This window comes from Daphnia pulex, chromosome 10 (genome assembly GCF_021134715.1).
Source record: "Daphnia pulex isolate KAP4 chromosome 10, ASM2113471v1".
Lineage (NCBI taxonomy): Eukaryota > Metazoa > Arthropoda > Branchiopoda > Diplostraca > Daphniidae > Daphnia > Daphnia pulex.
Genome location: NC_060026.1, coordinates 12,489,205 through 12,504,845, shown reverse-complemented (window position 1 = coordinate 12,504,845; position 15,641 = coordinate 12,489,205). Strand labels below are relative to the sequence as shown.

At 39.8% G+C, this 15,641-nt stretch overlaps 2 protein-coding genes and 2 long non-coding RNA genes across 6 annotated transcripts in view; all 4 read right to left on the bottom strand.

Annotated features, from left to right (window-relative positions):
* Positions 1 to 1,771: 1,771 nt before the first annotated feature.
* On the bottom strand, positions 1,772 to 2,435 carry LOC124205954. Its single transcript, XR_006879518.1, has 3 exons — positions 2,375 to 2,435; positions 1,926 to 2,169; positions 1,772 to 1,856 (listed from the first exon to the last, which is right to left on the bottom strand). It is a non-coding gene; the product is annotated as an uncharacterized LOC124205954 (long non-coding RNA).
* Positions 2,436 to 3,873: 1,438 nt separating this feature from the next.
* LOC124205952 lies at positions 3,874 to 10,339 on the bottom strand. 2 transcript variants are annotated; one of them, XM_046603555.1, is made up of 5 exons: positions 10,021 to 10,339; positions 9,676 to 9,790; positions 9,161 to 9,377; positions 8,495 to 9,099; positions 3,874 to 4,279 (listed from the first exon to the last, which is right to left on the bottom strand). In XM_046603555.1, exons 3-5 carry the CDS (start codon positions 9,370 to 9,372, stop codon positions 3,984 to 3,986), a joined length of 1,113 nt encoding a protein of 370 aa, XP_046459511.1. In that variant the 5' UTR covers positions 9,373 to 9,377; positions 9,676 to 9,790; positions 10,021 to 10,339; the 3' UTR covers positions 3,874 to 3,983. The 2 variants fall into 2 exon arrangements, with proteins under 2 accessions (XP_046459511.1, XP_046459510.1); XM_046603554.1 differs by lacking the exons at positions 8,495 to 9,099; positions 9,161 to 9,377; positions 9,676 to 9,790; positions 10,021 to 10,339 and adding exons at positions 4,946 to 5,162; positions 5,461 to 5,575; positions 5,806 to 6,121 and having other exon boundaries at positions 3,874 to 4,884.
* Positions 6,433 to 8,469, bottom strand: LOC124205953. Its single transcript, XR_006879517.1, has 3 exons — positions 7,518 to 8,469; positions 7,216 to 7,435; positions 6,433 to 7,132 (listed from the first exon to the last, which is right to left on the bottom strand). It is a non-coding gene; the product is annotated as an uncharacterized LOC124205953 (long non-coding RNA).
* Positions 10,340 to 10,647: 308 nt separating the features above from the next.
* LOC124205943 overlaps positions 10,648 to 15,641 on the bottom strand; it is a 45,074-nt gene continuing 40,080 nt past the window's right edge. For both annotated transcript variants that reach the window (XM_046603539.1, XM_046603540.1), the window contains exons 11-15: positions 13,579 to 13,769; positions 13,301 to 13,508; positions 11,733 to 11,766; positions 11,431 to 11,650; positions 10,648 to 11,347 (exon numbers count right to left, since the gene is read on the bottom strand). In XM_046603539.1, the coding sequence (XP_046459495.1) occupies positions 11,295 to 11,347; positions 11,431 to 11,650; positions 11,733 to 11,766; positions 13,301 to 13,508; positions 13,579 to 13,769 (706 nt within the window). In that variant the 3' untranslated portion in view covers positions 10,648 to 11,294. The remainder of the gene's footprint in view (positions 11,348 to 11,430; positions 11,651 to 11,732; positions 11,767 to 13,300; positions 13,509 to 13,578; positions 13,770 to 15,641) is intronic.

Below are 15,641 nucleotides of genomic sequence, written 5' to 3'. Positions count from 1 at the left end.
AATTTTCATAGAACTAGCAAGTGAGCTTTGTTCTGTGTACATTTCTGACTATTGAAAACTTAATTTTAAGTAATTCAAAGTGCGCCTTTATAGTTTTGAGCCAAAAAAACACAGATCAGTGTACCTATTGTATTATGTAACTTTTATTAGCATGTAACTTAATAAGAAATGTTTTGTCTTTATTCAGGTAATGCAGAGGAGACGTCGAGAAGATGGACACCAAAACATCGCCGGTATCTCAAAAATGTCAGCGCGGATCTTCATTTGTTGTTGGTAATATTTTTTGTCTGTGTTAGTTAACCCGTTGGCTGCCACGCCTTTGTTCTCCCCTAGCTCCTTAGCACGGGCCGCGCTGTTCGGTCTCGTGGTTTACATGCCGCGGGATCGGAGAGTCGCACCAGCCCAAGATTCGCCGCAAGGCGCCTGTTAGGCAGTGCACCATAGGGACTTCCCCCTTGTCGATACGGTGATGGATTCTAGAGGCGTGCATTCCATCTTCTCCTGTCACCGTGTCAGCCCGGACTTGTCAGCAATGGCAAGTCCCACCTTGGTCATGGATCCTTCAGACATGGCGCGTAGAGTAGTAGAGAACAACCTACGGGTTGTATGGCGTGGCAGCCAACGGGTTAACTTAAGTGTATGTATGTATGTAAGTATTGTATAATTTATGTGACTGTAAAATGTGGTGGAATTGTGGGTGGAGGTGGGACAATATAACAATTCCTTTTAAAGTTTTTTGTTTGCTGTGACTTATAGTTTTTAACGATATAATGCTTATAAGTTGTATATTTGTTACAACTTTGAGATTTTCCATTTACACATAAGTAATGGGCATGTGACTACATCTTCAGACTTTTTCAATTAACTTCTATGAGGAACCAAACTGTATCGGCCATGAACTCCTTTGTTACGCCAACTAAAGTTATACAGAACTGTTAGCTTTCAAATTTAGAGTAAACAGCAGTACGTCTCTTTCGTAACTTACTCTGAAAATGAAGTCAGTCCAATTACCAGAACATCTCCGAAAGCAGAGCCACTGGAGCAATAGCCATTTCAAAAATAGATAAGATCCAATAAAAGTTAGAACACGTCGCAATGTCAAAACTCAATTTTAAAAATTTATTTTATCATTAAAGATCATAAACAATTCCCAGTGACTATTAACTATGGAGATAAAAATCTGAACACAAATAAATAAAATAGAAATTTTGGCTCTAGTATTTAGGAGCCTACCTATAGTAAACTGGAGAAGCGATTTTAGTGGTGTAATATGCAAGTGTCTTGGTGGTATAGTAACTCTGGGCAGAGGAATACTTCGAAGCTTCGGTGTAGTAGCTGGGGGCAACGTAGGTTGTAGTGTAATAATCGGGTGCCTCGGTTGTGTAGTACTTGAGAGCCTCGGTTAGTAGATGAGGTCAGCGTAGGTTTTAGTGTAGTATAATGGAGCCTCAGTGTAGTATTTCGGTCCAACGTAGTACGAAATAACAGCCGCAGTGAACGGGGTACGTAGAACTTTGCCTCCTCAGTAGTGGTTGTGTAGTTCAGGGTAGTGTAGTACTTGAGCGTCATGGTGTGGTATTCGACCGCTTTGGCTGAAGCGCTATAAGCTGGAGCCTCGGTGTAGTAGTTGGGATCAGTAGTATTTAGGAGTCTCGGTGTAGTACTCCGGTCCCTCGGTGGTGTAGTACTCCGGTCCCTCGGTGGTGTAGTACTCCGGTCCCTCGGTGGTGTAGTACTCCGGTCCCTCGGTGGTGTAGTACTCCGGTCCCTCGGTGGTGTAGTACTCCGGTCCCTCGGTGGTGTAGTACTCCGGTCCCTCGGTGGTGTAGTTATAGTATGGAGCCTTAGTGGAATAGCTGGGAGCAGAATAGTACTTGGGAGCATCATAACAGTTATCTGGAGTAGCGCAGGTTGTAGTATAATACTTAGGTGCTTTGGTGGTGTAGTACTCAGGTGATGTACTGTGTTCGATGGTGATGTAAGTTGAGGCAGAGTAATACTTCGGGGCTTTGGCGTAGTAGCTGGGAGCAGCGTAAGTTTTCGTGTAATACTCTGCATCCTTGGTGATGTAGTACTTGAGGGCCTCGGTGTACTAAGCAGGTGTTACGTATGTTGACGTTGTTGTGTAGTAAGGCGATGACGTGGTGTAGTACTCTTGCGCTGCTGTTGCTTGGTATCCACCATACCCAGGAGACATCGGTACACCAGTGGTCGACCCAGCCATCAACGATACAACACCCAACAGCAGCACGACGCCATAGTTAACAAGACAAATAATAAATTTTAACATTAGTAGTCAATAATAAGTGGCATGTTTGAAACTAAACAAAAGTAACTTTTAATACAACACTCCATTTAAAAACAGAATATTTACCCATGATTGCGAACTGATTTAACACGAAGAAGAAGGCAGTTGGTGACAGATAGTGCGCCGCAGTTGTTGCCGTGTCGGAGATGCTCGCTCGACTAATTTCAATCGCCTTTTCTCTCTCCTTTTATACAATTTTTTTCCTCCCTCCACCTCTTAAGCCTTGCGGCTATTGTACCTGCTTGATAATGATGAAACACGTGTCATTCTCACCCAACCTCTACATGTTATGCACTCTTCACACACTGCATGACACGTTTTACGTATTAATGATCTCCGTGACCTTCTGCAGGTTGACGTTGCTGGGGATGGGTCTACAACAACCAATATCAAAATGAATACCAAATGGTTATGTTACACATCCCGTTCTCACCCAGCCTCTACACCACTGCATGACGCGTTTTACGTAAAGATCTCCGTGACCTTCGAAAGTGAAGGACATGCAATGGCCTTTTCTTCTGTAGGTTGGCGTTCCTTGGGATGGGTCTACAACAACCAAAATCAAAATTAATATCAAATGGTTATGGTTAAACTTTATTATTAAACGCTTAAAACTCACTTTATACCAATTGACATTTGAGTCATTTGGTAGGAGTCAACGACTTGCTTCTTCGGTGAATGATTAAATCTTCCATTTCGAGCCATTTGAAGGACAATCGGCTTTTTTTAAAACATGACCACTTCGATCACCATCTATCCCTGGTCGTCGCGCTCCGTCGTGATGAAGACGCGCACTTTCGTGTCGTTGGTCTTCGAAATACGGTCGAGCTGAATTTCGAGTAGAAGGTCTCTTTTTTCCGGCGGTTTGTTTCGTAATCTCCGGTAAAAAGTTGTTCGGGGATCTCGGTGGGCGTATTCGACAGACGTGACTGGCTTTTGCAGCAGGTTGTCCAGCATCGATTCACACATGATTGATCCCATAAAACTGGAAGCATTGCTATAGCTCTTCCACACTTCAGGATAACACCGGCACCAAAGACTGCATGCAAAAGCTCAGTTTGATCACACATTTTACTGACTGGCTGCAACAACTCAAGGTGCACATTGAAGCTCGAACTTCACCTGGCTGATAATCCTACTTGAAAATAAAAATCAATTACTATTGAGAAACAAAGTCTCACATGACATAACAAAATCACAGAAGTAAAAATAAAATATGGAATTCCCATTCGAAGAAGATTCTTCAAAGATGAAGACAACAAGATGGTGTGCGTTAAATAAGGTTCAAGTTCGTTTCCCCAGACTTCTAGTCAAATTAGTTCGTTGCACTCGTAGGTTATTCGAAAGATATGAATGGCAACGAAATATAAATCATGTAATTAATTTTCTTTACCTTAATTCCAGAAGCAGCAGAACTGAAATTGAGGATAAGAAAACTTTTTCTTGTCTTATTTTCGGTGCTTACCTGAGATAATACTTTAAAAAAATAATCGTTAGCACGGCATTTTTTGACAATTAAATATTTTTGTTTTTGTACACACCTTATTAAAAGTAAGAAATCCAAATTTTCAAAGAAAAAGTTTATTCTAGATTAAATGATGCGAACATGTTAACAAATTACAAATTTAAGTTTTGAAAATATCAGACTATTTTCGTAAATTAAGAGCCGCATTAATTATTTACTAGTGGACTTCTTATTACTGTACTTGTTAAGAGGCACTATTTGGGGTGGATTGTAAAAGATTTCCTTTGACTCAGCGTCATCACAATTTTTCCGCATTTCCGCTACAAGCCCCTTTCTGCAATCAGTTCCAATATTATTCAAGAAGAGTTGAACGAAATCTTTGTCCCATGCCGGATTGTTAGTTCGTGGGGGCGGAGACGAGTACATCGACACTTTTTCATTAGGGTGAGTCTTCTTAGCCGATTGAAAGCCTGCAGCCTTGGCCGCCTGGTCAGTTGTGTACAATCCTTGATGCGTCGCATCGTCCGTCTTGTAGTTCAGGTGTCCACCGGATAGGCGGTTACGTCTCAATGCGACTAGCACTCGAAAAACATCTTGGACATCTTCAAAATCGTAAGTGTACAAACAAATCAGGTAGGTTTTTTCTTCTCCGTTGGCGACTTTAGCTCCATTGCCAAGTTGATTGTCCGCAAGAAGATTCTTGACTTTTTCCCAAGTTTCATCAACATATTCCTTGCTGACGAAGAGCATCCATTTACCACTACGAACAGATTGTACCGCGTCGGGTAATTGAGCCCAAATCCATGAGACGGAAGGACAACGACAATGAGATGGTTGCATGTCACAATCTGACTTGTGATTTTTCGCTTCTCTGTCAAAAAGATTTGTTGCAGATGCTTGTTTCTTTGGAACGTTGCTTTCTGTGGAATCGCTGGATAGTTTCCGTTTACTTGAAGACAATTGCGCAGAGTAGACAGTAGATTGTCCAGAAGTTGATGGCTCGTGAAGATCGATCACTTCGATCACGTCGGGAATTCTAGCCTGCTGAGAGATCTCGTTAACAATCAAAACTTCGTCTTGGGTATCGATAGGGGCTTGCAGTTCTTTCCATCTGTAGTAATTCAACACACAATTCAGGTCTCAATTTTAATTTACAAAATTTCATATTTTACCTTTCTCGTTGTGCTTCGCCTAGATGTCCAACAATCAATTCTTTCCCGAGCAAATTTTGCAATTCCAATAAAACCAGGTCAACACGTTGTTTGTCTGATGCGTGCATATCTAATAGAGCGATCAATACATCTTCGTCAACGTCTTCGTTGGAGATAGAGTTCGCTTCTAGAACTTGACGAAGTCGGGCAACATCTTCGACAAGAGAAGCCATATCTCCTTGAAAATTAAACATGACATTATATGAATTACACAGTGTTAACAATCAAATGAAAATCCATTCCCGTTTTTAATCAAATGACCAATAAAACAATGTGTTACCATTTAAACTTTAACTACTCAGAACTCGAGAATTTACAAGATATTATCTTACTCATTGTTACATAAATGATTCATTAAATTCATTTTTCAAAAGATTTGATGGTTTAAGTTGTTTTCTAAGCTTGAGTTTAAGTTGTTGATAAAAAAGAATAAAATTAGTGAATTATCCCATTTGGTAAAACAAAAAAAATGTTACCTTTTGTGATATCACACTATTGAAGAAAAAACATCAATATTGAAGACAGCACACAAATCCCATCTAACTTGTGTAGGCTAAGATTATTCCAGATTATATGAATGTGTACGTGAGCCTGTAACACACATATGAAATAAGTGATTTCATTATAACAATTTGCATTCCAAACTCTTAAAACTAACATGATGAAAACTTTAAGTAACAATTTATTAGCTACTGACTTATTACTGAATAGTAGCAATCGAAATATTACTGAATTTGTTCTCAGATTTGTCAGATAGCTTTTTTTATTAACAACCTGATTGCATAATAGTGAATTACAGATGAATTTAAACTTATACTTACACAAGATGTGTAGTGTGCAATAGAAGCCAAAATAAACTTTATGTTTGAACTATTTATTTTTTATTTTCGGTCGTGTTTTACACGTGTTCTGGACGCCAACACACTCGGCAAACCAACAGGCAACAGCAACAAGCAGACTCCAGACTTCAGACTCCTGACTCGTGTAATAATGGAGGCGTACCGGCGTACCTGCCAGATTCACAGATTTACACGGACTTTACATCCGTAAGGGAAAAAAGAACAGATAAAGCACAGATCAAGACAACATGGTCTGATAGTGTTAATTGTGAATAGTTATTAATAAATTATTAAGTTTCTGTGATTGTAAGGCTAAAAAAGAGACTGAAAAGTGAAAACTAAACTAAATTTCCAGACCACTCCTAGATGGCGCACTTTTACTACAACCTTCTTAAAAAATCGCTAGTAAAAAAGTAATTTCCTTATGGGAAATTTAACATTGTCATTGCCTCATTGGCAACCATCTCTCAACACCCATGGTTTAACACGCCGATTAATAAAAAAAAACAAAAACAAACAAAAAAATAATTTAAGACTTTTTTTAAGAAAAACAACTGGAATGTATATTTGTGTGAAAGCTGAAAAACCAAATCTCCCATAATTAAGTAATTAAGATTGATGAACATGATTTATTTCATTTTAACGAGATGACAGCCCTTTCATTTGAGCAAATCCACACATCACACTAGAGAGAGAGATAATCGAATAAATAATAAATATCCAAATAAATAATAACGAATTGAATGGGTTTTCATCCACACGGGTGATTTCTTTTTTTTTTTTTTTTTTTTTTAAACAACGAGAGCTAAAAAATAAACGGGCTGAATCTCCGTCGATTTTCTTTGTTTTAGATTTGAAAAAATATCAAGAATGGGAGGGGAGGGTGAGTGGTTGGTGATGATTCAAATCAGCTATAAAATTTTTAAAATATGTATATATAAATGACCAGAAGGAGGAGGTATTGGCGCATAGTCCCACTGGCCAAACACACACCGCACACACTCTCTCTCACACACACACATTTTATGGGAACCAGTGAATCTGTATAATAATGAATGAATAAATTAATAATAGTGTTCTATATCTCTTGTACATTCCCTTTCTCACAGCGTACGCCGCCTAGCACTTTCCCACAACCGTTGCTAATCGCTCATTTGCCTAAATTTCGAAATTTCAATCCGTTCGCCAGGAACGTTGTTGATATTGTTGCGATGACGTCAGATCGGCTTCCATCCATCAGCGGAGAAGAAATGTGTCTACGAGATCAGGTATGCGAGCAGATAGAACAACAGGATACATCCAGCTGGATCTGAAAATAATCGAATAAAGGAAAATTAGATTGCCATCGATTCATTCCCATTAAGAGACGTGAAAATGTTCAATTTATTTTACATGGTGAACTGGAAGCCGGCGATGAGCTACGACGCCGAGTAATGGTGACGGCGTCGGCCACCGGAGTGAACTGATAACTGGCGTAGAATCCAGTGCCGTCGAATCGGTCGTTCGACTTGAACGTCACGCGGAAAAAGGCTCCGTCCGACTCCATTTTGAGATCCTTTTGCAATCCGCAGTAGCGGGGCAATTTCCGATCGACCGTCATGAAATTGGACACCTGAAAAATTCATTTTCAAACGTTATTGAATATTTATTACAACTCCTGGCGCCCGCGCTCCATTGAATTCAATTTATTTTACCTCGACGAAATCGCTGGCCGAAGTCAGTCCGCATCTGTCGAAATGAATTCAATTTTAAAATTAGAAAAAAATGTCATCTGGGAATTGCTCCATCAATTTTCGATCGGCAATTTTTCAACCGTCTTTAATAGACTGTGAAACAGAACAATACAGTCCCCCCCTAGGGATTCTCAATCACCAGTTCATAACGACGACGACCGATGGGTTTAGTATAGCGTGACATTTTTCTTATCAGTGAACAAACAAAAGCAGCTGCTGGTGAAGCGACAACAATGGCAGGATAGAGAGAGAAAGGACTTTTTTAGAAGAGAAAAGCGATGAAGTATACACCGCACATCGTTTACTGTTGCTGCTATCTTATAGGTAGCACAGTAGTAGCGCACTATCTCCATACGACACTAGTGAAGCTGCTGGCAGTCTGAAAGCAAAGTGTGCACAGACACACTCAACCTAATCGATTATTGATTCCTCGCCCGTTGTGTATTAGAGAAAAAAGAAGCCAAAAGTTATGGAAGTATGTGTGTACATAGTACATCTTTCTTTTCTTCTTTCTTTTTCTTTTATATTTATATTTTCTTATACATATTCCTCCGAGCTATAGAGAGCGAGTTCGCGGGAAAAAAACGAAAATTCAATTCAGTCGATTGTGTCGTCTACATCGATCGATCCCTATAGCTCCTGTGTGTATCGATGTATGTATATGTGTGTGTGTGTACTCTCTCTACGAGTATATATGTAGAGAGTAGAGACTTGAGAATCCATAGGCCTGAAAGAAAACTTTATTTCAGGTACCCTATTATATTCCGGGTTTCATTCTTTTCAGAATTTATCTTTATCCAATGAACTTTGTGTGTATCATATAAAAAAAAGGCGGGGTAAATGTTTGATGCTCTGAGCCGATTACTTTCTCCACGACGACAACAAAAAAAGAAACAAAAAACAAGTGAAATGTTTCAAAAAAAGTACAAAAAAGAATCCTTGATGCGTCGCATCGTCCGTCTTGTAGTTCAGGTGTCCACCGGATAGGCGGTTACGTCTCAATGCGACTAGCACTCGAAAAACATCTTGGACATCTTCAAAATCGTAAGTGTACAAACAAATCAGGTAGGTTTTTTCTTCTCCGTTGGCGACTTTAGCTCCATTGCCAAGTTGATTGTCCGCAAGAAGATTCTTGACTTTTTCCCAAGTTTCATCAACATATTCCTTGCTGACGAAGAGCATCCATTTACCACTACGAACAGATTGTACCGCGTCGGGTAATTGAGCCCAAATCCATGAGACGGAAGGACAACGACAATGAGATGGTTGCATGTCACAATCTGACTTGTGATTTTTCGCTTCTCTGTCAAAAAGATTTGTTGCAGATGCTTGTTTCTTTGGAACGTTGCTTTCTGTGGAATCGCTGGATAGTTTCCGTTTACTTGAAGACAATTGCGCAGAGTAGACAGTAGATTGTCCAGAAGTTGATGGCTCGTGAAGATCGATCACTTCGATCACGTCGGGAATTCTAGCCTGCTGAGAGATCTCGTTAACAATCAAAACTTCGTCTTGGGTATCGATAGGGGCTTGCAGTTCTTTCCATCTGTAGTAATTCAACACACAATTCAGGTCTCAATTTTAATTTACAAAATTTCATATTTTACCTTTCTCGTTGTGCTTCGCCTAGATGTCCAACAATCAATTCTTTCCCGAGCAAATTTTGCAATTCCAATAAAACCAGGTCAACACGTTGTTTGTCTGATGCGTGCATATCTAATAGAGCGATCAATACATCTTCGTCAACGTCTTCGTTGGAGATAGAGTTCGCTTCTAGAACTTGACGAAGTCGGGCAACATCTTCGACAAGAGAAGCCATATCTCCTTGAAAATTAAACATGACATTATATGAATTACACAGTGTTAACAATCAAATGAAAATCCATTCCCGTTTTTAATCAAATGACCAATAAAACAATGTGTTACCATTTAAACTTTAACTACTCAGAACTCGAGAATTTACAAGATATTATCTTACTCATTGTTACATAAATGATTCATTAAATTCATTTTTCAAAAGATTTGATGGTTTAAGTTGTTTTCTAAGCTTGAGTTTAAGTTGTTGATAAAAAAGAATAAAATTAGTGAATTATCCCATTTGGTAAAACAAAAAAAATGTTACCTTTTGTGATATCACACTATTGAAGAAAAAACATCAATATTGAAGACAGCACACAAATCCCATCTAACTTGTGTAGGCTAAGATTATTCCAGATTATATGAATGTGTACGTGAGCCTGTAACACACATATGAAATAAGTGATTTCATTATAACAATTTGCATTCCAAACTCTTAAAACTAACATGATGAAAACTTTAAGTAACAATTTATTAGCTACTGACTTATTACTGAATAGTAGCAATCGAAATATTACTGAATTTGTTCTCAGATTTGTCAGATAGCTTTTTTTATTAACAACCTGATTGCATAATAGTGAATTACAGATGAATTTAAACTTATACTTACACAAGATGTGTAGTGTGCAATAGAAGCCAAAATAAACTTTATGTTTGAACTATTTATTTTTTATTTTCGGTCGTGTTTTACACGTGTTCTGGACGCCAACACACTCGGCAAACCAACAGGCAACAGCAACAAGCAGACTCCAGACTTCAGACTCCTGACTCGTGTAATAATGGAGGCGTACCGGCGTACCTGCCAGATTCACAGATTTACACGGACTTTACATCCGTAAGGGAAAAAAGAACAGATAAAGCACAGATCAAGACAACATGGTCTGATAGTGTTAATTGTGAATAGTTATTAATAAATTATTAAGTTTCTGTGATTGTAAGGCTAAAAAAGAGACTGAAAAGTGAAAACTAAACTAAATTTCCAGACCACTCCTAGATGGCGCACTTTTACTACAACCTTCTTAAAAAATCGCTAGTAAAAAAGTAATTTCCTTATGGGAAATTTAACATTGTCATTGCCTCATTGGCAACCATCTCTCAACACCCATGGTTTAACACGCCGATTAATAAAAAAAAACAAAAACAAACAAAAAAATAATTTAAGACTTTTTTTAAGAAAAACAACTGGAATGTATATTTGTGTGAAAGCTGAAAAACCAAATCTCCCATAATTAAGTAATTAAGATTGATGAACATGATTTATTTCATTTTAACGAGATGACAGCCCTTTCATTTGAGCAAATCCACACATCACACTAGAGAGAGAGATAATCGAATAAATAATAAATATCCAAATAAATAATAACGAATTGAATGGGTTTTCATCCACACGGGTGATTTCTTTTTTTTTTTTTTTTTTTTTTAAACAACGAGAGCTAAAAAATAAACGGGCTGAATCTCCGTCGATTTTCTTTGTTTTAGATTTGAAAAAATATCAAGAATGGGAGGGGAGGGTGAGTGGTTGGTGATGATTCAAATCAGCTATAAAATTTTTAAAATATGTATATATAAATGACCAGAAGGAGGAGGTATTGGCGCATAGTCCCACTGGCCAAACACACACCGCACACACTCTCTCTCACACACACACATTTTATGGGAACCAGTGAATCTGTATAATAATGAATGAATAAATTAATAATAGTGTTCTATATCTCTTGTACATTCCCTTTCTCACAGCGTACGCCGCCTAGCACTTTCCCACAACCGTTGCTAATCGCTCATTTGCCTAAATTTCGAAATTTCAATCCGTTCGCCAGGAACGTTGTTGATATTGTTGCGATGACGTCAGATCGGCTTCCATCCATCAGCGGAGAAGAAATGTGTCTACGAGATCAGGTATGCGAGCAGATAGAACAACAGGATACATCCAGCTGGATCTGAAAATAATCGAATAAAGGAAAATTAGATTGCCATCGATTCATTCCCATTAAGAGACGTGAAAATGTTCAATTTATTTTACATGGTGAACTGGAAGCCGGCGATGAGCTACGACGCCGAGTAATGGTGACGGCGTCGGCCACCGGAGTGAACTGATAACTGGCGTAGAATCCAGTGCCGTCGAATCGGTCGTTCGACTTGAACGTCACGCGGAAAAAGGCTCCGTCCGACTCCATTTTGAGATCCTTTTGCAATCCGCAGTAGCGGGGCAATTTCCGATCGACCGTCATGAAATTGGACACCTGAAAAATTCATTTTCAAACGTTATTGAATATTTATTACAACTCCTGGCGCCCGCGCTCCATTGAATTCAATTTATTTTACCTCGACGAAATCGCTGGCCGAAGTCAGTCCGCATCTGTCGAAATGAATTCAATTTTAAAATTAGAAAAAAATGTCATCTGGGAATTGCTCCATCAATTTTCGATCGGCAATTTTTCAACCGTCTTTAATAGACTGTGAAACAGAACAATACAGTCCCCCCCTAGGGATTCTCAATCACCAGTTCATAACGACGACGACCGATGGGTTTAGTATAGCGTGACATTTTTCTTATCAGTGAACAAACAAAAGCAGCTGCTGGTGAAGCGACAACAATGGCAGGATAGAGAGAGAAAGGACTTTTTTAGAAGAGAAAAGCGATGAAGTATACACCGCACATCGTTTACTGTTGCTGCTATCTTATAGGTAGCACAGTAGTAGCGCACTATCTCCATACGACACTAGTGAAGCTGCTGGCAGTCTGAAAGCAAAGTGTGCACAGACACACTCAACCTAATCGATTATTGATTCCTCGCCCGTTGTGTATTAGAGAAAAAAGAAGCCAAAAGTTATGGAAGTATGTGTGTACATAGTACATCTTTCTTTTCTTCTTTCTTTTTCTTTTATATTTATATTTTCTTATACATATTCCTCCGAGCTATAGAGAGCGAGTTCGCGGGAAAAAAACGAAAATTCAATTCAGTCGATTGTGTCGTCTACATCGATCGATCCCTATAGCTCCTGTGTGTATCGATGTATGTATATGTGTGTGTGTGTACTCTCTCTACGAGTATATATGTAGAGAGTAGAGACTTGAGAATCCATAGGCCTGAAAGAAAACTTTATTTCAGGTACCCTATTATATTCCGGGTTTCATTCTTTTCAGAATTTATCTTTATCCAATGAACTTTGTGTGTATCATATAAAAAAAAGGCGGGGTAAATGTTTGATGCTCTGAGCCGATTACTTTCTCCACGACGACAACAAAAAAAGAAACAAAAAACAAGTGAAATGTTTCAAAAAAAGTACAAAAAAGAAATAAAAGTAGGCTAGGCATCTACTGACGGAGGTTGGTCTTATTCTGTTTCTCCCTTCAAATGTTCTAATGCTGCTGTCAACGATTCGATTATTCCGGACAATAATGGTCATCAATCGCATTCGACACATGTCGCTCCCGACCCCCCTATATATAGTCCTTGTGCTTTTGTGACCGTCCGTGAGTTTCTCGTCTAAAGAAAAAAATAAAATAAATTCCGTCCCCTCCTACTTCCTGGCCTGTGCCAGGAGTCGAAAATTCTTTTATACAATAAAAGCACGTCCGATTGTTCCTTTTTTTTGTGCCTCCTTTTGCTCCCGTTTCTTTTTTACTCGTACCGACATCTTTGGCAATCTGTTCCATATCAACTTATTGATCTCGGCCCCTCCCAATTTCCCTGTTTATTATTTTTCTTTTCTATATTCTATTATTATGGAAGAAATTGGGCCAGTTGGATTAGAGATGGTGGACTGGACAAAGATGGCCGCGTACAATACAGCTGTTCCCCCTTCCCCTCTCCCAAACAGGTGCCACCGAATGATTAAGACTATCGATTCGATTGATTTGAAAAGAAGAAAATAACGATTCGACTTACGGGACCATTCCTTCAATGTCGAAATAGGAGAAGACGATTTTCACCCGCTCGCCGACCTGGGCGTGGAAGAAGTAGTGACACTCGGTGTCGCGCGGGTAGAATCCCGGGAAATTGGGGCTCCAAAAAGTGCCGTTGGTCGACGTCGTGCTGTTGAATCGGAAGGCGCAGGGACTGGATGAGATTTGCTCGCCGGTCGTGATTCCGAAATCTAAAAAAAAAGGAATTCAATGACCGAAAATGAATTTCCACTTTGAAGAGATGGATGGATGTGGTTATACTGGAAACAAAAGAGTAGCGGGCTTTGAATCCTCGAGATCCTCTGGAGACGGCCGTACTGTGGAAATGCAGCGACATGACGGCCGAATTGGACATGAGTTCACGTGGCGTACCCGAGCCGCAGAAATCATCAATCTTCTCTTTGTTGCCGCCGACTGAAATGAAGGCCGTCACTCGGTCCGCTCCGTCGCAGCTGCGTTAAATAATAAAAAAAAATATATAAAATTTGAAATTGGGAGAGAGAGAAAAAAATCAAACGAAATCATTTCCAGCGTCGCAAAGTCATCGACGCTTAGCATCAAAAATATTTGAATAAACCAAACTCATAGAGTAGAGTGTGTCTCAACCGTTTTCCGACTATAGAAAGTATATATATCTTGGAACAAAAGGGGGGGGGGAAAATGGAATCAAATATTCGAAGCGCTGTCCTATATAATAATAGTAAATAACCCAGTTGTGATACGAAGTAGTCCCCTGCACGTGTCGTCTGAGTGCATTGGATCCTATATTATCCAGGCTCCATATCTATGCTGAGCGCAATATACAAGGAGCCGAGTGCATCGAATTTCTCGGCTGCTGGGTCTTTGCATAAACCAATTCTCTCTGTTTCTTTTGCATATCTCCATAAAGATTCCGCCTTCTTCCCGGAAAGTTAAAAAGGTGTCCGTCAATGGCCAGGGCCAGGATATAGAGGAGGAGGAGCTGGGATCTGACGCTGGGATTTTCTTCCGGCTCGCAATGATGTTGTAGCTTCTAGCGCTGGTTGGTGAATATGCATCATCATTCCATTTGAGCTCAGCACACGCCGCCGAGAGAGACCCTTCTCAAACATTTCAAAGTAGTCCAAATCCGCGGGACTAGAATTCGGCAGCAGATAAGACAAGAAACTTTTCTTTCAATTCTGTCTGAGCGTGGGGGTTGGTCTATAAGTTACCTTCATTATAAATTCGTATTTTCTCAAGGATTTTTATTTTTAAGGCGTGGAAAAATAAAACAATGTCAAGAAGATTGAACAGCTGATGAATCCGCCAGGCCTCTTCCATTTAACGACATTTTTCGCTCATTCATTTCGTCCGCCTCATAAATATTATTTCACTCGCGATGATGTCATTCCATTTTCGTCCCACCCAATGTGTAGTATCATAGATAACATTTCGGATTAATGGAATGACAAACTGTGTCAAACAAAGATCCCTGGCACAAAGATTTCTAGAAACTAATCGGCTTTCGTTTCTCCAGATCTACAAAACTTTAGGAAAGTCGCCACCCACACTCGACCCCCCTTCGTCATAAATTTCCTCAGCGAGATTACATAGCCTAGCCGTCGTCCATTAGTCAAGTTGATTCCAGTTAAACGAGGGAGGAATCCTATACGGCTAAGAGTTCCACGCTCCCGTCGGACGCCCCAGAGAATCCGCAGCACGTCCCATACTACTATCGGGAATGACGTCCGTGTTTGTGTGTGCGACCCGACCCATTTCCCTGCCGGGCTTCCACTACGATAAACATTTGTCGACCTGATGTTGTCGGAGAAAGAGAGAGAAGCCGCCCAAATGACCGAAAGACACACGTACACCAATTTCTCGGTTTGGTAGTACTATGTTTGTGCAAGTAAAAAAAAAATTAAGAGAAAACATATGAACTTTGTAATACTTTTGGCCTCCGACACTTTTCAACCTGAGGGCTATAGTCTGGTCTATAGTGTAATGAAAAGGATCATTTGCGATCCATCTCCATTCCACTTTGCTCCGGTGATCCCTCAAGCTCCACTTTGCTTTCTCCCTTCTTATTATTATTATTATTTACCACGGAGGTCCTCCTCCTATACATAGCTCTCAACCGGGAAAGGGAAAAAGTGGGCCATACGCCAATCGGCACTGTCAGAGGACGTGGCTAATAAATACAGCGGGGCCCAACTAACCTTTCTTTCTCTCTAGAGCATTCTTATATGTGTATATCCACACTTAACTACTAGACGGGGCCCTGTCGATATACATCTTCCCTTCAAGCCTTTTTTCTTCTCTCTTTCTCTCTCGGATGCGATCGTCTCGTTATGGCCAAGTCC

What these genes read in the sequence shown, in the direction of transcription:
- LOC124205952 (XM_046603555.1), bottom strand. Translation starts at nt 9,372, where the DNA reads ATGGCTTCTCTTGTCGAAGATGTTGCCCGACTTCGTCAAGTTCTAGAA. An exon ending in GGCGAAGCACAACGAGAAAG is followed by an intron (nt 9,100 to 9,160) that starts GTAAAATATGAA and finishes GAATTACTACAG; the next exon opens with ATGGAAAGAACTGCAAGCCC. An exon ending in GGACGATGCGACGCATCAAG is followed by an intron (nt 4,280 to 8,494) that starts GATTCTTTTTTG and finishes CGACGCATCAAG; the next exon opens with GATTGTACACAACTGACCAG.